General features: G+C 39.0%; 3 protein-coding genes and 1 pseudogene across 9 annotated transcripts; 3 read left to right on the top strand and 1 right to left on the bottom strand.

Moving 5' to 3' along the window:
* The first annotated feature begins 5,453 nt into the window (after positions 1–5,453).
* Positions 5,454–6,807, top strand: LOC108618423 (zinc carboxypeptidase A 1 pseudogene; annotated as a pseudogene).
* A 929-nt stretch (positions 6,808–7,736) lies between these two features.
* On the bottom strand, positions 7,737–9,293 carry eIF4E7 (eukaryotic translation initiation factor 4E7). Of its 2 annotated transcripts, none has more exons than XM_018014415.2 (2): positions 9,016–9,293; positions 7,737–8,922 (listed from the first exon to the last, which is right to left on the bottom strand). In XM_018014415.2, the coding sequence occupies exon 2, from the start codon at positions 8,899–8,901 to the stop codon at positions 7,966–7,968; it is 936 nt and encodes a 311-aa protein (XP_017869904.1). In that variant the 5' UTR covers positions 8,902–8,922; positions 9,016–9,293; the 3' UTR covers positions 7,737–7,965. The 2 variants fall into 2 exon arrangements, with proteins under 2 accessions (XP_017869904.1, XP_017869903.1); XM_018014414.2 differs by having other exon boundaries at positions 9,012–9,291.
* Positions 9,294–10,197: 904 nt separating this feature from the next.
* On the top strand, positions 10,198–11,187 carry LOC149267984 (uncharacterized). The gene is made up of 4 exons (XM_089473726.1): positions 10,198–10,479; positions 10,562–10,601; positions 10,687–10,781; positions 10,835–11,187. Exons 1-4 carry the CDS (start codon positions 10,450–10,452, stop codon positions 11,168–11,170), a joined length of 501 nt encoding a protein of 166 aa, XP_089329852.1. The 5' UTR covers positions 10,198–10,449; the 3' UTR covers positions 11,171–11,187.
* A 5,741-nt stretch (positions 11,188–16,928) lies between these two features.
* LOC108620226 (uncharacterized) lies at positions 16,929–21,738 on the top strand. 6 transcript variants are annotated; one of them, XM_089474099.1, is made up of 4 exons: positions 16,929–17,308; positions 18,040–18,361; positions 18,541–19,781; positions 19,852–21,738. In XM_089474099.1, exons 3-4 carry the CDS (start codon positions 19,622–19,624, stop codon positions 21,399–21,401), a joined length of 1,710 nt encoding a protein of 569 aa, XP_089330225.1. In that variant the 5' UTR covers positions 16,929–17,308; positions 18,040–18,361; positions 18,541–19,621; the 3' UTR covers positions 21,402–21,738. The 6 variants fall into 6 exon arrangements, with proteins under 6 accessions (XP_089330225.1, XP_089330226.1, XP_089330228.1 ...); XM_089474100.1 differs by having other exon boundaries at positions 17,974–18,361; XM_089474102.1 differs by having other exon boundaries at positions 16,929–17,335.

Below are 21,738 nucleotides of genomic sequence, written 5' to 3'. Positions count from 1 at the left end.
TGAATGTGACACACCTATGCGACAAATGGAAGAGCTTTAAAGCCAAATGAGACAAGCGACAGACACGTTGGCCTCGCTGCTGATTGTCGCGACGTGTCAAATGGCCAAATTGCAGTTTGAACTCGGTCCAGGGCAGGCGATGGGGTCAATGGTCAATGGTCAAATGCTGAACAGCTTTCGGAATGATGCTCACTATTCGGCCCAGAAGGTAATCACACCGACACCTGACTGACAGCCATGTCATTACGTATTTAAGAGGCTTGCCAAGCCAAGCCAAGGCAAGGCAAGGCAAGGCAAGCTCCTGGAATAGGGGCTGTGGCAGGACTACATGAATGGCGACTCGAACAACGACCCAATACATCCAATTTTCATACATTAACATGCTGTGTGCCTTACCCACATAATTAGCCAATGTCCTAGACGGGGCTATAAAGTCAGCGCTGGGCCTCAAGCGGAAGCCATTTCAATATTGAATTGTCGGTTCGACGAATGCCCAATGCTCCGCTCGGTCAATCTGTCGCCCTAATAGCTTGTCTCGGCTCCCATATAGAAGCATGTACATATACGAACGAGCAGTGTTATCCAACAATTGATTAATGTTGCCCTGGGACCGGCAGCAGCACTTGCCAGTTGCGAGCTCTGCTTAGCTGCCAGCTGGCCATTGTGCTGAGTGTTGAGCGACGATGGCATCATAACAATGAGTATAGAGGAGAGCTTTGAGTAAACATTGGAGAAGATAATGAGATTTTTAATGAGACTTGATTAAAAGTAGATTAGAGATTTTTTTATAGGATTTATAGAAGAAAAATCATTTTTGTAACTCCCTGATTTTTTATTGCTTGAAGTAGAGCTTAACAAATTTAGGCATCTAGCGGAGCTATGGTATACACACGTTCAATGTGAATTGAATACCTTAGCAAACATTATTTCTATGACAAAGAAACTTGAAGTGCTTGAATACTGGGCATTATTAATTCATTAGTCTTATTAATGATATAATTGTAACTAAATTTAATTCAAGCTCGAACTAATGCACATTTTCTGCGCATCATTGCCAGAGCTTGTTCATATTCTTTGTTAATATATAGGACTACAGATAGCTATAGCTTTATAATATTTTTATAAAATATTCTGTTCAAGTAAAATTACGTTTTGCCATTTCACAAAAAATAAAATAAAATAAAATAAATAAATAAATAAAAAAAAAAATAAATAAAAAAATAAATAAATAAATATAAATAAATAAATAAAAAAAAAAATAAAATATTTTTTAATTTAAATAAAAATGAAAGCTTATACTAAAAACAGCATAGCGTTATAGGACTTGCTCCTAAAGGACCTCCAGCTTATGCTTATGCCTCTGTTAAAGTCTTCTATATTATATGTATATTTAATTTTTCAATAAAACATTTTTCTTATAAAAACTATATATCCTACAGCTTTTTTGACAGTCTCGTTTCACTGTATATTTTAAAGGAGCTCTCTTTTCACCTTCCACTGATGAAAACATATTCATCTGCTGCTTTTTATTATTAATGCGAGTATTTATATTTACATATATTTTTAAAATTTGTATTTTGTTTGTATTTGCAATCTCTCTTATACTAAACAATACTTCCAATAATTAACAATAACCGGATGGCTTGAGCTCCAATGATATCAATACATATATTTACATAATATTATATAAATCTAATACACTCGGTCAATGTATACTTTAAACCTCAATGCTGCAGCTTTAAGGCAGTAAATACTTTTACCCTTTTGCAACGCTCTAACTTGCGCCCACGCATAGCTCTATCGCAAATGGAAAAGCACTTTCAAGCTGTGAGTACTTGAGTGTGTGTGCGCGTGTGTGTTAACCAAAATCAAGCCGACTATTTTGCATACGCAAATAAAAATAAATAAATTGAAATACGTTGAGCATCAGCGCCGTGTAAGTTACCTCCCACTGCCAACAGAAGCGTTCCCTTCCACCTCCTACACTGCATCCTCCCGCACTTCAGCTCCAGCTCGTCCAGGCAGGATATAACACGCATGTAAATCGACGTTTTACAGCACAAATGCTACCTGTGGGGCCGCCAGCCACCTGACCCGCTAGCTGACTGTCTGGGGTGTAGTTGTACAGGTAAATTTTCCGTGCGGATGTGCCATTGCCAATTGCTCAAATTGTGGGAGAGGAGGGGAAGACGATGGAGGCACCGGCGTTGGTTTGCTCTTCTCGTTTGCTTTTCTTCTTTCCATTCCTCTATTTTTTATTTATTTATTTTTTTTTTGTGTGTTCATTTTGCACCTTTTTGTCTGCGCTGTTTTGCATATTTTTCGATTTTACCGCTCGCTAAAATTGACGTCGCAGCTTCTAATATATGTTAGGATATATGTAAATATATATTCACAAATATATATATATTTACATATACTTATATATGCGTATGTATTTATATTTTTATAGTGCTGATCGTAAAAAGTATTTAGTTATATCTACAAAGCATTTGCTTAATTTTACTTTTGAACTCTGCATTTATTTAGAAGCCTGATGTCTTTTTTCGACTCTCCTTAATATATATATGTAGCATTATTTTCAGAAATGTGACAAGCTAACTTCGCATTCCATCGCTCTTTAAAGCTCCCTTCACAATCACAAATGCTTGATATTTCTGTCTGAAGTCACTTTGTTTCATATTTGTCTCTAGGTGAGAGGTAACTGAATTACTAACTACTATCAAGTATTCCGAATGAGTAGGGCCTGTGTGCATACGTGCATGAAATATTGAAATCGTTTGTCGTTTGCCCTGTTAGATCTAACACATTTGGCCATTCAGCGTGAAGCCATACAATTTGGCATTTGGATTAAAGTATTTTTAATCAATTTTGTTGCAGGTTTTTTTTTTTCTTTTTTTTTTCTATTTTCTTTGGACAAGGACGCAATTACAACTAATTTACTGCCACCCCCTGCGTATGCAATAAAATGAAATTAAATGCCATAAATCAACGCCAAATATGTTGCTAGCTGGCCCCAAACATAGAAGCTTTCATATAGTATTTATGGCTCAGATACAGCGATACACAAGGCGTTGCGCCTTGACCTTTGACCGAGCCGGTGTGGATGTTGAGGGGGCCACACTGCCAGCCTATAATGGCTAATAATACGAGAAAATATATATGTATATTTATAAATCTGTTTGCATATCTGAAATCGTTTGGCAAAGAAAATTTGTGAAACGAAATTTTTTAGATTAAAATACATAAATATTTATTAAGTTTGTTGCATCAATTTTTAATCTTCGGGTTTCTCTTCTCTTCTTTCCTAGTTTTTTATGTTCTCTACTTTTCTATTCTGTATTCCTTCATCTAATATCTTTTATTTTATCTTCTCTTCTCCTGTTTTGATATTTTCCTCCTATTCTTTCGTCCTTCCCTCATGCCTTATGCATCTTCCCTCTTTCCAATCGTTTTTTCGCTTTCACTCGACACTTTTCCCTCCTCCCTCTGCCCTCTTCTTTCTTGGCTCTACTCTTTTTTTTCTTGTCTCGCATGTTCTCTTCTCCATAATCTAACTAAAAGCTTTCAATATCATTATTTCAGCATAACCAATTCAATCAGGCCTCGCTGGTTGCTCACTCCTGTTGGCCAGTGCTATAAGTTGAGCATTTGGCTGAAATGCGATATCGTTTGCATTCTACAAGGCTGTTGATTAAAGTCAAAGGTGGTCGAGAGTTGGCTAATGTGTATTTGACAGTTAACAGGATTAAATACCATTAACAACAATAACTGTTGGGCAATCTTTTATGGAAATGTTGCACAATTGCTTCGTATATATATGTAACACAATTCGCTATTCAGCGAACAAAGCGCACAAAACAAGCCCAACCAAATCTATACGGAGAGTGAGGGAAAAAAAGCAATCAAATAGAAGCGAAGTGGTCAACGGCTTGTGGGTGACCCGTGGCCGTCACGTCGCCGCTGCTCCAGTGCCAATAGCCGAAGCCAGCGGCGGAAAAGGAGACGGCGGAGTTTGGGGTCCACAGAAGCGTATACAGAAGAAACCATGTGGCGACGGTGGCTACCACCTGACCCGATCCCGTCGCGCCAGACGCGCAGTTCTATGCGGTAACAAAAATAGTCACAATAAAATGCCAACTGCCAATAAACGTCAATAAATCAAACAATTGAGCGGGGCCAACTTTTGCGACGCCGTGCGCCAAATAAGTCCAACTAACGACGTGGCCCCGAGCCGTTTCAAGCAGTCCAAATAACCAAAAAAAAAAAAAAAAAAACCAACAAAAAAAAAAAAAAACACAGCTAAAGCGAGCCAAGCGGCAGGCCATGTGAGTATTAACATGTATTGGCTTGCATGTGCAGGCAGATGCACTGCCTCCATTTAAACAAAAGTGTGGGGAGCATTCCTCATTTAATGACAGAACAAAGAATAGAGCGAACACAAGTTGCATACGGAATGATCTGTATCATTTAATGAAAGTAGTTCATGTTAGGACAGTAGAAGAACAAAAAGGTTTCATTACTTCTAGAAATATACGAGAATATAGGTACTTTAAATATAAAATAAATAGATAGAGGTAGATATTGAGATATCGACACAGGTATAGATATGCAGATACAGATACAGATACAGATACAGATGCAGATGCAGATGCAGATGCAGATGCAGATGCAGATGCAGATACAGATACAGATACAGATACAGATACAGATACAGATACAGATACAGATACAGATACAGATACAGATACAGATACAGATACAGATACAGATACAGATACAGATACAGATACAGATACAGATACAGATACAGATACAATACAGATAACAGATACAGATACAGATACAGATACAGAACAGATACAGATTACAGATACAGATTACATATACAGATACAGATACGAGACAGATACAGATACAGATAACAGATACCGATTACAGATACAGATACAGATACAGATACAAGAATACAGATACAGATACAGATACAGATACAGATACAGATACAGATACAGAGATACAGATTACAGATACAGATACAGATACAGATACAGATACAGATACAGATACAGATACAGATACAGATACAGATACAGATACAGATACAGATACAGATACAGATACCGATATTTCTCTCTTTTTGTTACATTTTGAATCTTAAAGTCTGAACACCCTATGATCGAAAAGATATCTCTTTATATAAATAAATATTTGTAACATTTGTTTACTGTAAACTTTCTTCTTCTTCATGACTAGATTAGAAACTAGAGGAATTTTAATTGAATTCCTTGCAAATGCGGTTTTCTCTCCAATTACTTACGTAGATTATTTTTGTAATTATTTTTACTTATTTTGAATTATTTTAACATTCACAAGGACTATAAATTTGGACTTATCAGCAAAATATTTATTGAACAGAAATTCAAAGAGAAACCCTTTATAAGCTCAGCACATGAATTGTAGTGCTTCATAATATCGGCAACGATGTCGCTGAACAGGTGGCTTCTTTTGGCTGGGCTGGTCCTTTTGGCCACGTTTGGATTGAGTCACGCCGAACGCATTCGCTACGACAATTATCGTCTGTACAAGGCCACTCCAGAGAATGAAGACCAACTGGCGATGCTAAGAGATCTGAAGGTATCTTCGGACTCCATCATATTTCTGAACAGTGCTCATGTCGTCGGAGCTGATGTCCATATGGTTGTTGCCCCACACAAAATTCCTGATTTACTGGAGATACTGGGTAAAGCTAAGATTAAATATGAACTGCAGTCCAAGGACTTCCAAAAGTCAATGGATGATATTGAAGGAGAGGTCAGACCTAGGAGTAATGCCAGCTCTGAATACAACTGGTTTGACTACAACGACTTGGAGGACACCTATGCCTGGATGCGATCATTGGCCAAGCAAAACCCAAACATTGTTACACTGATTGAGGCTGGTAAAACATATGAGGGACGCTCTATGTTGGGCTTGAAGATTTTCAAGAGTGGCCGCGAGAAACCTGGAATCTTCATCGAGGCTGGTATTCATGCTCGAGAGTGGATCGCTCCAGCGGCAGCTACCTACATCATTAATCAGCTACTCACGTCAAATGTGCCTTCTATTAAGCAGCTTGGCGACAACTACAACTGGTACATCGTCCCACATGTCAATGCCGACGGCTATGTCTACAGTCGGAAATCGGATCGCATTTGGCGCAAGACCCGCAAACCCTATGGCGTTTGCTTTGGAGCCGATCCCAACCGCAACTGGGACTTCTACTGGAATAAATGGGATTTAAACAACCAACCCTGTAATGACGAATACGCTGGACCCAACGCATTCTCTGAAATTGAGACTTTATCACTGTCGAACTACATTGCTTCGATAAAGGACAAGATTCAGCTTTACCTTTCGTTTCATTCCTTTTCCCAGGTTCTCATATATCCTAATGGTTACACCGCATCGCCACCTGACAATATTAAGGACTACCAACAAGTGGCCAAAGCAGCTCTCTCTGCCATTTCAAAGCGCTATAATACGAAGTATGAAGCTAAGAGCATCTATAATTTTGCCAGTCTTGTATCTGGATCCACTCTTGATTGGGTATATGGCACCCAGGGTGTGCGAATGACTTTCTGCTATGAGCTGCGTCCTGCAGCCGCACATGATTCAAGTGGTTTCTTGTTGCCCCCATCCCAAATTCTTCCTACCAGCGAGGAGCTCTTGGACTCGATTACTGCCATGGTTGATCAGGTCCAGAAATTGGGTTATTTTAATTGAATACTTTTATAATAATTGAAATACATTTGAAAAGCACAGCTACGCATTAGACTCATTGTTATATTTATCAGATTGTTGATAATATTCCATGCGGAATATCTTATCGATATCTACAAAAATATTCACAGTCAGAATTGCAGGCCAGAGACTTAAATAGTCATGAAAGGGAAAGTTATATGGGTCACGATGGGTTTCATACGTTTTCTATAGGCTTCATAGGAGACGATGAGTTTCATAATATTATATTTCTATAAGCTCCATAGGCAAACTTATTCTGCAAAAGCAATTAAGTAATGACAACAGCAACTTGATATGAATGGCTCCATACTATGTTTGAAATTTAAGCAACGTGTGCTTAAGATAAGGTGTTAATAGAAGTCTTAATAGTTTTTCGTGGTCAATATGGCGGTACGTGCCTGAATAATTGACGTTGGTTGTCAATCAACTGTATTGTAAAAAGTATTTCACTAATTCGAAGCAGTTCGAAGAAACATGCAAAAAAAAAAAATTATCTGCTAAAATTGTGGGACATGCACAAAGCCAATATACTCATTTCACTTTCATGAATGAGTATAACAATTCCCAGGAAGCCAGGCGATCCAGGAAATTCTGTAGTACAGATGCAAATACTTCATGTATATATATGCCTACATGGGCACTTTCTAAGAGGTATAATCTGGTATAGAATATGAATAACAAAGGTGAATGATTTTGCAATGATTTTTTTTATTTATTTCTTGCATTTCGTAGTTTTCTTGTCACCAATATGCACTTGACATAGATTTGCTTCGATTGACATGGAATTTATACAATTTTGAATTTATGTTTGAGCATCTTAATGGTTAAATTTCAAATGGACTCGGAACTTCGGATATGGACTGGGAATTTAGTCGCCGTCATTCGGAATTGGTATTTGCCTTTTTATCAGACTGACGATTTGGGTTTGTATATTGAGCACTTCAGTTGTTGTATTTTTCTTTGGGTTGCATTTTCATTAATTCTCCAATTGATATAATTTTCATTGCTAGAAGGACTGACATCCATTTGGACAATAGAAATGTAGTATGTTTGCGGTACCTATGATTTGAATTTTTTCATTTTTTTTTTTTTTTTTTTGCTTTTTTCTTGATTTTTTTTTTTGGGAGAAGGGTGGGGGTAGGTTATTGTTTTGTAGCCAGCGTGTGATACGGGGCCAAATAATCAGCGCGTATAGATAGTTTTGACCAACGATCCCTGCTTGGCCATGGTGTCCTTGTGCAGTTGATATTGAAGCACATATGCGCTCTCCATGCGCAGGCCGTCGCGCAGCTTGCCGCCAATCTCGAGAGCAGCTGCCTCATTGTTGCCATTGGCTGTCCAAATGGAGATCTTGTTGTTCTTGCCTCGTATATTGACGACAGCGCCGCACAGCTCATGCGAATATTCACAGCTTTCACCGATCAAGACAAGCATCGTGTCCAGCCAGAAGTTATCCAAATCATTTTTGTTTCCCTTGTTAAGGGTGATTACCCAGCGCCCGCCCTTAACGTTAGCTTCATCCTCCCACATTGGGCGTATTCCCTTCTTGAACAGACAATAGTCGCTGCCCATTTTAATCTCTGATGGCGTCTTAATGTGATTTATGAGACTCCAGAAATTCTCGACCGTGTTAAAGCTGGCCACTTCGTGCAGCATCTCCTCCCAGCTCTTGCTGCGATCTGTCTCCAAATACCACAGCGTCCATTCACTGTTTAGAGGATGATGCGGCTCCGTTGGCTCTGCTTGCTCTGCCTCACTGCCGCTAGCCACACCAAAGCTGACTGTATCCGTGCCAACTGGATCTAGGGGCGCCAATGGGGTCATATAGCCGCCATCTGTGGTGCCTCCACTCAGATCGGAGCGAGGTGTGGATAGCGGTGAGCAAACGCTACTACCACCACTGCAGCAAGTTGCATTCATCACGCTCTTATAACTAGCGCTGCTACTGCTGCCGCTGCCGCTGCGGCCGCTGACCGAGCTCGGCTTGTTGGCCTTCTTGGTCGCTGGCGAGCAGCTCTGCACTGGCGTCGTGGAGAACTCGTCGTTGTTAGAGCACGACTTAAACATGGTCTTTGGATTGGCAAAGTTTTTCATCTTGTAAAAGTTAGATGGATACATTTTGTATGCTTTCTTTGAACTCTGCGAAGACACACAAAATGACGAAACAATTGACACCAGCCTACACCATTCACGATGGCGACAAGGATAGACATCGATTCGTTACTTACCTACCTTTGCCTGCGATTAACTTGATCTCAATTGCCGTTTTTGTGTTCCTCTGTACTTTGCTCCAAATTCAAATTTGTTGCTTTTGATTTTAGGATTATCACAACACTCGAACAATATTATTTCTGTTCTTAAAAACGAACTGTATGACTGATTCCCCTTGCGTCGCACACTATACTCAATAAATGAACAACAAAAAAAAAACACAATTAATTGAAACTGTTTCAACAAAGCACACGAACGTGTGAAAGACTCAAATACACACACCATAGATGTATATGGCTGTCATGTTTGATTTAAAAACCTAGGCCTGTTTGGATTGCAAATGATGATAGAAAAGTCAGTGCTAGCCCGATTTGCAGTCAACATTAATTTCATTAACTAGACTAGGATTAAATAGATATGGATCTGCATAAATGAAAGTCTAATGAAAGGGTAAATATGTAAAATTTATATCAAAAAAAAAAAAAAAAAAAAAAAAAAAAAAACAAGTAAGAAGGCTCCAGTCGAGACTGTTCGACTAGGAGATACCCTGAACCCTCCAAGCTGATATTCTAATCATTCTGCACTTCTTCTATGTACACATACATACACATGCACTTATAAGCACGCGCTCTGCTGACTGCGCAGTTAGCAGCGGCTGCGCTTGGGCTGCGCTGCAATGTGAGGAATATTATGAGAATTTATTTTTTGAATAATTTCTTTTATAGACATACAATCTTATTGAAACTTTCAATGATCATATGGTTAAAATGTGTGCACATTCCAAAGCACAAGTCTCTAGTACTTGAAATGCGTTTTTTACAAATTGGGGGCGAAGAGGGCGTGGTATATAAACTCTGTAGATTGCAAAATCTTTGTATCCATTAACTTTATATACAACGCAAATTTCAAGTCTCCAGGTCTAAAAGTGTTCAAATTAGGCTGAAAAAACAATGTCGATTTTTCGATTATTCTCGATAAAAAAGTTATTGGACGAGTTATCGAAAAAATAAGATAAACTTGTATTGCCTATGGTATACACGAGTATGCATGCCAAATTTCAGCTCTCTAGCTCTTATATCTTCTGAGATCGACGCACTCATACGGACGGACGGACGGACGGACAGACGGACAGGGCTATATCGACTCAGCTCGTCATCCTGATCAAGAATATATATACTTTATGGGGTCTGTGATGATTCCTTCTGCCTGTTACATACTTTTCACAAAACCATTATACCCTGACTTCCCATTTTCAATGGGTTCAGGGTATAAAAATCGAACTAGTTCTTTTAAAATCCGATAACGAAAGTTCGCTTGCGCAGCTCTGAAATATGTTCGTGCCTTGCTCAGCATCAAACAATCTAGTAGTCTGCGTGGTTGATGTCACACTTGTATGTCAACTCAAATATGCTGATATAGCTTCAATATTGTAAAAATTAACCGTCTTACAATAAAATGGGAAGACGAAATTTAAAAGCTCAATTGGTAATTTTTTATATTTTTTAATTATTATTTATTTATTTTTTATATTAATTTAATTAATTAATTTAAATGTGAATTAATTTAGATACTCGGCGGAAGGGTTTCTCCCGCCAAGAATATGCAACGTAAGTGTTAAATTTAGATATTTAATTAATATGTATACATATATATAATATATGGATACATTTTACATATTTTGTCTTCCAACAGCGGTTTCTGCTGCCAGTGCTACTAGCGCTGCTGCGGCTCCATCTATTGCAGGAGCAGACTCCGAACCACCAGAACGTACTCTACCGCGTCGGCGGGTAAGTTTTCCTTTTTGTGTCAATGCGCCAGCTACCATTGATTCTTATTGCAGGGACGTCCACGTAACACTCAGTTGAACTCGGTGGTTATGGGAGAAGACAGTGTCAATAACACGAATGTCACAACAAAAGTAATGCTGCGTTCTATAAAGAAACACAAGAAGCTTGTTGCCACTGTCAATAATGGCTTTGCACGCGGTCTCAAGCCAGACATTATCTTAGCCGCATTTCCTTACGAAAATGATCTTATGTTTGCCGTAAAATTTAAGAATCGTAAGCTGCCAGAATTGATAACTGCCCAGCAGTTGAAGGTGCTTGACATAAGACTGCTAATTCAATATTACGTAACCAATCTACGTTATCCACATAATGAGAAGCCTACGATGTAATATGTTTAAATTGGCTTTAATTATTGCCCGAAAATAAAAATATAAATAAAATACAAAACTCATTTAATAAAATATAAAAATATTTCGAAACAATTAAAAAAGTTAACATCAGTTGCATCGATTTGCGTTGTATATAAAGTTAATGGATACAAAGATTTTGTAATTTACAGATTTTGGATACCACGCCACGACTTGTGCTTTGGAATGTACACGCATTTTAACCATATGATTACGCTCTAAAAGTTTCATTACGATCATACGTCTACAAAAGAAATTATTTAACAAATAATATCTCATAATATTCCTCACATTGCTGCGCAGCCCAAGCGCAGCCACTGCTAACTGCGCAGTCAGCAGAGCGCGTGCTTATAAGTGCATGTGTATGTATGTGTACATAGAAGAAGTCCAGAATGATTAGAATATTAGCTTGGAGGGTTCAGGGTATCTCCTAGTCGAGCAGTCTCGACTGGAGCCGTCTTACTTGTTTTTTCTTTCGATTTACACAGAAATTCAAATTAACAAGAATTATTGAGAACGAATTTCTGTCAAGGGGATAAAATTGTTTTCGATTTATTACGATTTTCGATTGCTAAATTATGTACTATCGAGACTCGACTGTGATAGATTACTTTTCCAATGTCCGTTACATTTTACATATATTTTCGTTCAGATAGTATAGAGCCACATACCTTAGTACAGCTGTGAAGCTGCTAAATTCTAGAACTAAACCAATTGAGTCCATATTCTATAAAGCCAAGTGCGCACAGCATGCCCTTAGATTAAACTCAAAAGAAGTCAATGTTTTTTCACCTCAACACCTGCTCGAGAAGTGTTTGCCAAGAGTTTTCCTTTGTAGTGTAATCATTAAATTTGATTGGCATATGTGTGCTATGCGAAACTTGTGCCAGTAATTATACCCTTACAGACCATCGAAAAGCAGCAGCAGAGACGTGAGCTCATTGAATGTAGCGCAAGCATCATTTTTTGTTCGCATTCAATTGGCTAAGAAACTCAAACTAAGTGAATCTAACACGTAACAGTGCAGGAGCCAGGCGAACTCTACTTACATATACCATCTATCAAAATTGCTGGGAAAATTGGCAGACTTAGATAAGACTTAGATATGCCCTATCATCATTGTCAAACTATATGTGAGCTCTTTAGCTGGTTCAGGCTTAGCTGAGCTCAGTCAGGGCTCGCTAAGTTAAAGTAATTTTTGTTGTTTGAAGACTTACGACTCAGAACTCACATTGTTTATCTTCATTCCCTGATATGTGTCCTAAGCCTGGCAACATTTTTCAATGGGTATTTGAAATGGTTTGAGCTGAGCGCTGACCAAACGAGCAACGTGCACATGCCTGAATGCTGAGTTGGATAACGAGTCCTGGGCAAAGCCCAATTTCAATTCCAATCGCACGCAAAACTTGACGAGTTTCAAAATAAATATTTACACACACCCCCATGCACACACACACACATCCATACATATATAAATATATATATACACATACACTCAATACACTTGGCCGACACGCTGGAGCAACACTTCACGAATTTCTTATTAGCTGCACTTCAAAAACTGTGCAAAGTTGCGCTCCAAACTTATTATGGCACTCGGTTCGACCCAAAGTAGCTGAAGAGGAGGAAGAGGAAGAGCAAGACGAGGGAAAAGGAGATGGAGATGGAGGAGGCGAAGAAAAAAGCTGAAGAAAAGGCAAACGGAAGGAAATGGCCGTGGGAATGGGCTAAAGTAAGCCAACTTTAACTAATGGCAACATTTTTGTTTGCTCATGTCGAGTGTTATTGAGCTAAAGCAAAAGAGCAAAGTTTCATTTGGCTCCGGCTGTCATAAGTTTAAATGGGGTTATTGGGCGAACAAGCAAAATCAACAGCCAACAACAACAACAACAACAACAACAACAACAGCAACAACGACAGCAGCAACAACAACAACCACTGGCTGCAAAAGGATAAATGAAAAATGTCAAAGTCCAAGGCAGGGCAACAAATCCTAGGACATGGCTGACAAATATTTGTGCAACGGCCAAATGGAAGCCAAATCCCGTCCTGTTAAATGCCAATACTGTTGCAACATTCTGTTGCATATTGCAAGATGCGACAACTGAATATTAAGAAGTAGCATACTCCTACATATATATTCAATTTGGCATATTAAGTATGCATATTTTGAAACATTTTGCTTCCTTTTTGCCTTTATTTTCTCTCTATTTTCGTTTATCAGCTGTCAAATGTCAGTTAATGGGCCAGTTGCAGCGGAAACTCACTTACAGCAGTCACTGTTTGGATTCAGCAGTGACAAATAGCTCAATCTTGAGCTTGAGCTGTGAAGGCTATATTGAATTTGAGTGTTTGATGTGTTAGCAGCATTTTTATGTGCTCGGAATTTGCTAGCCAAGTTGCTGACTCGTTGCACCTGCAATCTTAAAGAGTAATGTAACCGAATCTTCTCCTGGATAATATCCAGGTAATTCTATGCCGATGCGTTGAGAGTGACACCAGGACAGAGACTTTGCTTTGTTTAATTTTTTATTATTATTATTTTCTTTTTTATTTATTATTTTATTAATTTGTTAAATTTTAGTTTTTTTTATTTTATTTTATTTTATTTTATTTTTTATTTTATTATTTTATTATTTTATTTTATTTTCTTGACACCCAAAAATAAAAAATTTTCCCTTAAAGTCACCGCAAAGTTTATTATCAAATATGAAATATGTCTTCGTTTGTAATTCAACTTCCTCAAATATCATGCCACGCCTCTTTGTATGCATGATTAACTAGCTTTGAGTATTTAAAAAATACTGCAATTCGAATCAATAAACCAATAACTCTGTATGCTCATAAGTATGTGTGGATTTTGTCGAAACTATAACAAAAATAAGCTTTAAACAATGAGAGAATGGAGCAACTCTCTCTCTCTCTCTCTCTCTCTCTGTCTATCTCTTTCTCAATCTCTCATTCTCTCCCGCTATGCATAACTCTAGGCGCTGACTCTGCGAGTGCCATGCAACAAAATAGAACACATCAAAACTACAAATAGAAAAACAGGAGAGCAAAACATCACAAAACAAAACAGAATAGAGCAGAACAAAACAACATGAGCCAGCCATGTTGTTTGTTAATTAAAATTGGCGCAGCAGCTATAACAACAACAACTACAGCAACAACAATGGCAACAACATGGTCCAGCATTGAGCCAAAAAATTGTAAACCGCATTTCAAAGCAGTTTGAAGACAGGTCAGCATTTGAATATTTCATTTATGGGCGGGGCGACGGGGAGCTCTGGTGTTTAGGGATTTTGATTGCGATTTGGATTTGAATTTGGATTTGGAAAATGCATTAGCATAGCGGCGCAACGGCTCACATATTTAGTAACTATTGAAATATATGAATATCAAGTTTTATTTGCACATAATTGAATTTACATTCTCTGTGTGTGTGTTTTTTTTTTTTTTAATTTTATTATTATTATTGAAAATTAAATGTATTTAGCATAAATTTGAGCTGAAATTGCATTGGACGTGACCTGGGCTGCATGAAATTATTTATTATTTGTTTCGCCCAAAAGTATGCTCATTAAAATATACCATAGAAATACCTGCAGTGCTTAAAATAAATATACACAAAAAAAAAAAAAAAAAAATAAAAATAAATAAAAAAAAACCTGCTGCCCCATTGAAATCAATATTTGTTACATACCTCAGGTGTTTTTTGTTCAAGTTTGCTCTCGACATAGCTTTAGCTGATAAATTGAAGATAATATAGAATCTAATCATATTAATTATGTTGCCTTATCATATGGCTATGGCTATATGGTAGACTTCAATTCAAGAGCCGGTCTGATAGGTGTTGATAGTTGTAACATCTGCGTTATCTCTTAGTTCTAGTGCGCCGGACAGAAGATCATGGGCATGTATGTATGCCCGAGGTAATCTTCACCAGGAGCTTTGTGCGATGAATAAGTATATATTTATATATAATCTCGCCTGCAAATGTTTATATAAAGAAGTTAAAGATTATTATATTCTATCAAAAGAACAAAAAGGATTTGCTGGTCTAATGGCCAACGCTTGAAGCCAAGTTAGAAGTCAAGCTATACACAATAAGAAATCGAAAAATAATACATACATAGCAAACTAATATCATTTACATATTTAAGCCACTTGAGATGAATCTGACGCTTGGTAGCTTTTTCACTCAGTTTTACTGCATGCGAGCCATATGCGAAGCTCAGCTAATTCCATGAATTTTATGAAATTCTTTTTATAATATATTTATAGTACAAAAAATCCTTTTAAGGACACCGCTGTCCGCTGCACGCTCTGGCTGCTACTAATTATAAGATTAGCTTCACATTTATATTACTATATGCACAATCGCAAGCTTTAATGCAAAGCTCCAAGCCCTTGCCGTTCACCTAGAAAGTGACTAGCTTTTTTGTATTTGGCAAGTGGCCACACGGTACGAGAGCGACTTTGTCTAATGGCTGTGGGTGTGGCAAACAGCAGCAAAAGCAGCAGCAAGAGCAATGGCAACGCCAACGCCTCGTCCATTCGAAAAGCGATTTATGTGCTGCCAATAAATTTACTCAACACTTTGGCCCCCAACTAATACAATATTTACATCAAATCCTTGTAATACATGAGGCAGTTGGCCCGCCTGTGGGTGGCAACTGTGAAATGTCTAAAGTAAAAAATAGCAGTGCGTATTTCTGGTGCTCGTTGCTGGCTGGCACTGGGACCCCATCATGTATCAACGGAGCTTCACAGCTGCCGCTGCCGCTGCCGCTGCTTCTGCTGCTGCTGCTGCTGCTGCTGCTGCTGCAGGCGGCGCCCCTCCTAGGACTGTCATTTAAGTTAAAAGCGCATTTGTAAGTGCGTTGTGACTGCTCCGAGTTAAGGAGCTGGCTTCTCTGCTGGCGTATGGAATTGGAAGGTCTGGGCCTGGGCCGGGGCCAGCGACTGTTGCTGGGAATTGAGATGGGCTTGGGAGGGGGAATTCTGTTCGTTTTGGGGTCGGTTGAAAGCGAGGGTATGGGGGGAGGGTATGGGGTTCGGGAACTGCCTTTGGCCTGGCAGCCAATTTCAATCCCAGCGCGCTTTTTAAAAGCAAATCTGGCACAAGCTGCGCACTTCTTTGCGCACTTTATGTCTGTTGTGCAATGTTTTAGCATTTTCTCTCTTGGCCCTAGCGGCACTTTATGACGGCGTTAAGTGTTCAGCGGTAAACGGATCAGGCTCGGACAGTCAAAAGTGATGACATTTACAGCACCGGCTTATCCGGGCTTAACATAAACACATATAAACAGCAAACAACTATTTATCATTCAGCTTTAAGCTATAAGCAGCATATAGAGAGCACTGGATGCTGTGGATGTGGACATACATAAATACGATTTACCTAACATGAGCTTCATTTTCGTTGGAACGAGAGACTGGGAAAGCTAAGCAGTAGCTCAGCTCGACTATGTGACTCGGCTTAACCAACATTTCTTCTGTTATTTTAGATAAATATTTACAATAATATTTAGAATATTTTATTTTTTAAATGTAAAAAATAAAAAATAACAAATATTTTTTAAAATATATTGTATATTTAATTATATATAAATTTTTATTTTATTTATTTTTTTTTTAATATATAAAAAAAAATATATTTTGTCATTTATATGTAGTTTTTGTACATATATACATATATGTATATATATATGTAAAGTTTCAAGTCTTTAGTCTCTGTTGTGGCTTACGAGATCTATGCATTCGTACGGACAGACGAATAGACAGACGAAATGGACTCAGCTCGTCGTAATTTGAAGTTTTTTTTCATAAACATGCAACTACAACAACGAATTGTTAACTGAATTAAAGAAAAATGCACATTCAAAGCTGTAAATAGCATGGCGTTATATAACCAATTCGTTTTGCCCAAATGCATTTAATTCGCCTAATTGTTGCAATATGGAGAACAAAATCGTGAACGAGAATATCCAACAGCTGCTTCAGTGAGACATCTCTTCTGGCTTAGTCTGTTATAGTTTATCAATTGTGTTGCTAAAATACCAGATTTGAACAGCTCAGATAGAAAGAACACTTTATAGTTGAGCAAAAAATAATTATGTAAATAGATGCGACTTGGAGAATTTTGTTTGTAAAAACTTCTGGCTCTTACCATGTTTGTTCTATAAATATTGATACAGCAGAGGCAAAACAAGTTTTGAGACTAATAATAATTTGTGCTACACATTTGAAGTCCCGTTAAACTAAATCAATATTAATACAAAGAATAGCAGTCATAATAGACAAATGCTTATCAAATCGAAAATCTAATTTATGCATGCCAAAATTTCAATGCCCTCAGCACAGTGATTAATTAGCAAATGACAAAGCCTGAAGTTGTCAGGCCAACTATCTGAATAGCAATTTATGTAATATGCCAGGGAGTGTCATATAGCTAATATGCTTCGCCACGGTAATTTCCATATGTTGGCTAACCAGACGTAAAAAATCTAATCGCGTCTGAATAGTCTCTAAGGGCCCCTTCGAGCCCCTCCACAGCAGCTGCATCTGCATCCGCATCCGAGTTCCGTGCGAGTCGAGACGCAACCGGCAACTGGCAGGCAGCACAACTTGCCACGCAATGGCGCAACTTGTCGGTGTTGGCCATGCAACAGAATGTGGCAGCCAAACAGCAGAGCGGTTAGCTGTTATCTGACAGCGCCCAATGTGGACTCATTTTCTATTTGCCCAACTGTTCTAATCTGTTGTCTCTGTTGTTTCAATAGACTACATTCGACTGAGATCGAATCTACTTACATTTGACATCATTCAATATAATTGAGAATTTTTAGCACTCCATGTCTCTATACACTTACATTGATGGCAACAGGAATCAGTCATGCGGTTGGTAGCTTGGCCACGATACAGCGCATCGCATTTCTGGCCAGTCGCTAAAAAACGTGCTTATGTTCGAGTTGTAGAAAATCCAAATGAGCTGCAGAAAAAGAGTGTTGCGATAAGTAGACTCTTGGAAAGTAGACGTGACAGAAAGAAGACTTAAAACGATATATATATATATATATACTTATATACAACAATCGGATGCAGGTTTACCAGTAAAAGCAGCAGCTAAAGCTCGCATCTCAGTCTCTCTTGGAGCTATTTAATTAAAAGGTATTTTATTTTATTTATATTCTATATAGCAAAGGAAAAGGCATTCAATTTGAAAATTTAAAAAGAAAATAACATCAATAAAATATTACTTAAAAATCGAATAGCTTTGAGCTCTGATATATACACACTAATAAAATAATTAATATTTATTTTATTTCTTGTATTTTATACGATTATAGGTTATTCAGATCGATATAAAAAATCAATCGCAAAAACCAAAGAAAAAAAATAATAATTAAATAAAAAAATAAAAAAAAAAGTCAAGCAATATTCGGCTCTTATCGCAACCGCAAGAGCGTCTATATAAATTCACTTCTGCTCTTCAGTATAATATAAGAGAAGCAAAAACTGCACAGAAGATTTGTGGCCAACTGAACTCAAAACAAACCGGAAAAGTGGAAAATATAATTCGAATTTTTTCATGCAAGCAGCATGAGTACCTAGGACACAAGACAACGAAGAAACATCACAAAACGTGGGTTGCAAATAAGTACATAGTTAAGAGCTTCAAAAGACCTCGCTGATAGAGCAGATTCATCAAAAAGTAAATAAAAAAAAATAAAAATAAAAAAATAAAAATAAAAAAAAAACATAAATGAAGAGCATTCCTCACAGTCAAACAATATTCGGCTCTTATCGCATTCGCAAGAACATTCATAAACCTCTACTTATGCTCGTCGATATAATGTATAGAGAAGCAAAAACTTCACAGAAAATTTGTGGCGAACTAAATTTAAAAAAATCGGAAAAGTTGAAAATAGAATGAGCATTTTTCATGTCAGCAGCAAAAGTGCTCAGGACAAAAGATAACAGCGAAACCTCAGAAAACGTGGGCTACAAATAAGTAGTTAAGTGCTTCGACAGACCTCGCTGATAGAGCAGTCGGTAGTGCTCCATAAAAAGAGAAGCGAAATATATAATAAGAATAGATGAAGAACATATCTATTTGTGTGCAGTTGGTATGTTTATCTGTACATAACATAAAACATTTTAATCAAATATTGCGAGGAGGCAACTATGTCGACGTAAGCGCTGCAGAAATCTACTCGGCTGAGAGGTAACTGTGATCCGAGCGGAGCAGCCGACTACAGTTCAGCAGTGGCTGTCGCCAGCCAAACATCGAGCGTTAAGCGTGAATTGGAATTCAAAGTGGAACTGGAATCGAAACGGAAATCGAAACCGAAATCGAAATCGAAATTGGAATTGAGTTCGTTCACATCTATACAGCAGCAATCAAGTGGAGATCTAACTGAGCGCAATATGTTGGCGGGTCATGTGCGCCTCCTCAAAATACTATTCGTGATCATCTCAATAAAGCTGTTCATCGTGGTCGTGTTCTTTGGCTACGACAACACGAATGAGGTAGTTCGTCCACAGCGCTTCGTGATCATCGATGAGCTGCTGGTAGACAAAAGCGATGGTAAGTCACAATGGCATCTTGTCACAATAGTGGTTAATTGAGTGGTTAATTAAACATTGGCATATTCTAGAGCCCAGCTGGGCGGATCGTCTGAAGCTGATACGAAAGGAGATGCCCTCATTTCCGCTCGAGGAAATGCATCGTCGACCGGCGGGCATTCCGAAATGCGGCAAAGTGCCCAACCTCTTGGAGATCGACTTCAGCAACGACTATTGGCAAACTTTCACGAATGTCAACCTCACTTACCACATCTTTGGCGCCTACTACGACAACAGAGAGACGATGAGCGAGGCGCCGCTGGTGCGCGTGCTAACCATGATCAATCATTATGGCAAGCGTGGCGAGATCAGCTATCCGGAAACCTTTTGCCAAATCTGGTTCAAGGGTCGCGTCGAGCCGGTTGTCGTGAATGTCACAGATCACAAGTTAATATGGTACTGGGGCGGTACCTCGGCTTATGTCTTCCCAACGCTCCTCAGCTGCTGTTTGCCCAAAGCGAACGACACCGACGCAGCGGAGGCACCCGAAATGGTGTCGCTGGTAACGCAGCCCTGCAACAAGCCCAGGAATGTGATGCGCGTCATTTACGAACCGGATGACAGTAGTGCAAATGCCACAGACGCTCCGCAGGGGCGGCAGCAGGAACAGCAGCAGGAGCAAACAAATAGCACGCAACTACAACGGAAACCATTACGGTTTATGGTCTGCGTCAAGGCCATGGACTTTATCTACAAAGACATGTCCTGGCGGTTGATTGAGTGGCTGGAATTGATGCGCATTCTGGGTGCCGGCAAGGTGGTCTTCTATGATAGTCAGATGCATCCGAACATGACGCGAGTGCTGAACGACTATATGCAAAGCAGTCCCGGCTTTGTGGAGGTGTGGCCCTTGTCAATGGCACGCGGCGAGCCGCACGCTGTCCCACACTTTCAGCACTATGTCATGCAGGAAAACAGCTTGAATCGCATACTGAACGAAATGATACCCTATAATGACTGCTTCTATCGCAACATGTACAAGTACGACTACATTGGTGTCTTTGACATCGATGAGGTGATCATGCCGCTGGGCAATGTCACCAACTGGTCAGATCTAATCGATCTGGCGTACAAGGTGCCCGACTATCAGCGGGAGACGTGGAACTGCAGTGAATGGGCTAGCTTTTGCTTTCGCAACGTCTACTTTCCCGCCTATCCCGAACGACCCAAGGTATACAAGAAGCTGCCCAGCTTCTACTACATGCTGCAGCATGTGGAGCGCGTTAGCGAGCACTGTGATCGATTTTCGGCCACCAAGTGCCTGCACTCCACACGCTATGTGATCGGGCTGCACAACCACTTTCCGCTCTTTCGGGCGGGGAAGGACGAGTGCGAGCCAAAATCGGTGCCCGTCGAGTATGCCCAGCTGCAGCACTACCGCGAGCCGGACAATAAAACCCGCCTCTTAAATCCCATCATAGACGACAGCATCTGGCGATTTCAGCCGCTGCTGCAGCAGCGTGTCTATGCCCAATACGAGCGGCTCGGCTTTCTGCCCAGCGCGGAGCAAGTGCTGAATGCCCAGGAGCAGCGGATCAAGGACGACGAGCTCCTTTTAAACAAATCAATCTCAATGGGATAGAAACTCGTATCTCATCCAAATACTAGGCTGATGTACTTTTTTTTTTATGTATAGTTTTTTTTTTTTTTTTCTTTATATAATAATTTTATGACACACGCCTCTGTCAAGGTATCCACGAACTATATTGCCTACATTATCTACCTCGTTCAACTCACACGCCGACTATGTAGCAACTGGAACTTTGTTAGATCGACAAGCTGTCATACTACTTTAAAATGTAAATATACATTTCAAATTAAAAAATATCCAAAAATAGTCAAGTATAAATATACGTGCAGAAATACGCCAGACAGTTTGTCCTCAGCTCTATTGAATTAGATTTACAAATGATGATGAA

The sequence above is a fragment of the Drosophila arizonae genome, chromosome X (genome assembly GCF_054131065.1).
Source record: "Drosophila arizonae isolate 15081-1271.41 chromosome X, UAZ_ARI_1.0, whole genome shotgun sequence".
NCBI lineage: Eukaryota > Metazoa > Arthropoda > Insecta > Diptera > Drosophilidae > Drosophila > Drosophila arizonae.
This window is presented reverse-complemented; position numbering and strand designations above follow the sequence as displayed.

Excerpts from the sequence above, each read along its gene's own strand:
- eIF4E7 (XM_018014415.2), bottom strand. The coding sequence starts at position 8,901 with ATGTATCCATCTAACTTTTACAAGATGAAAAACTTTGCCAATCCAAAG.
- LOC149267984 (XM_089473726.1), top strand. The coding sequence starts at position 10,450 with ATGGGAAGACGAAATTTAAAAGCTCAATTG. Across the intron at positions 10,602-10,686 it reads TCCCGCCAAGAATATGCAAC|CGGTTTCTGCTGCCAGTGCT; the intron begins GTAAGTGTTAAA and ends GTCTTCCAACAG. Across the intron at positions 10,782-10,834 it reads GTACTCTACCGCGTCGGCGG|GGACGTCCACGTAACACTCA; the intron begins GTAAGTTTTCCT and ends TTCTTATTGCAG.
- LOC108620226 (XM_089474099.1), top strand. The coding sequence starts at position 19,622 with ATGTTGGCGGGTCATGTGCGCCTCCTCAAAATACTATTCGTGATCATC. Across the intron at positions 19,782-19,851 it reads GCTGGTAGACAAAAGCGATG|AGCCCAGCTGGGCGGATCGT; the intron begins GTAAGTCACAAT and ends GGCATATTCTAG.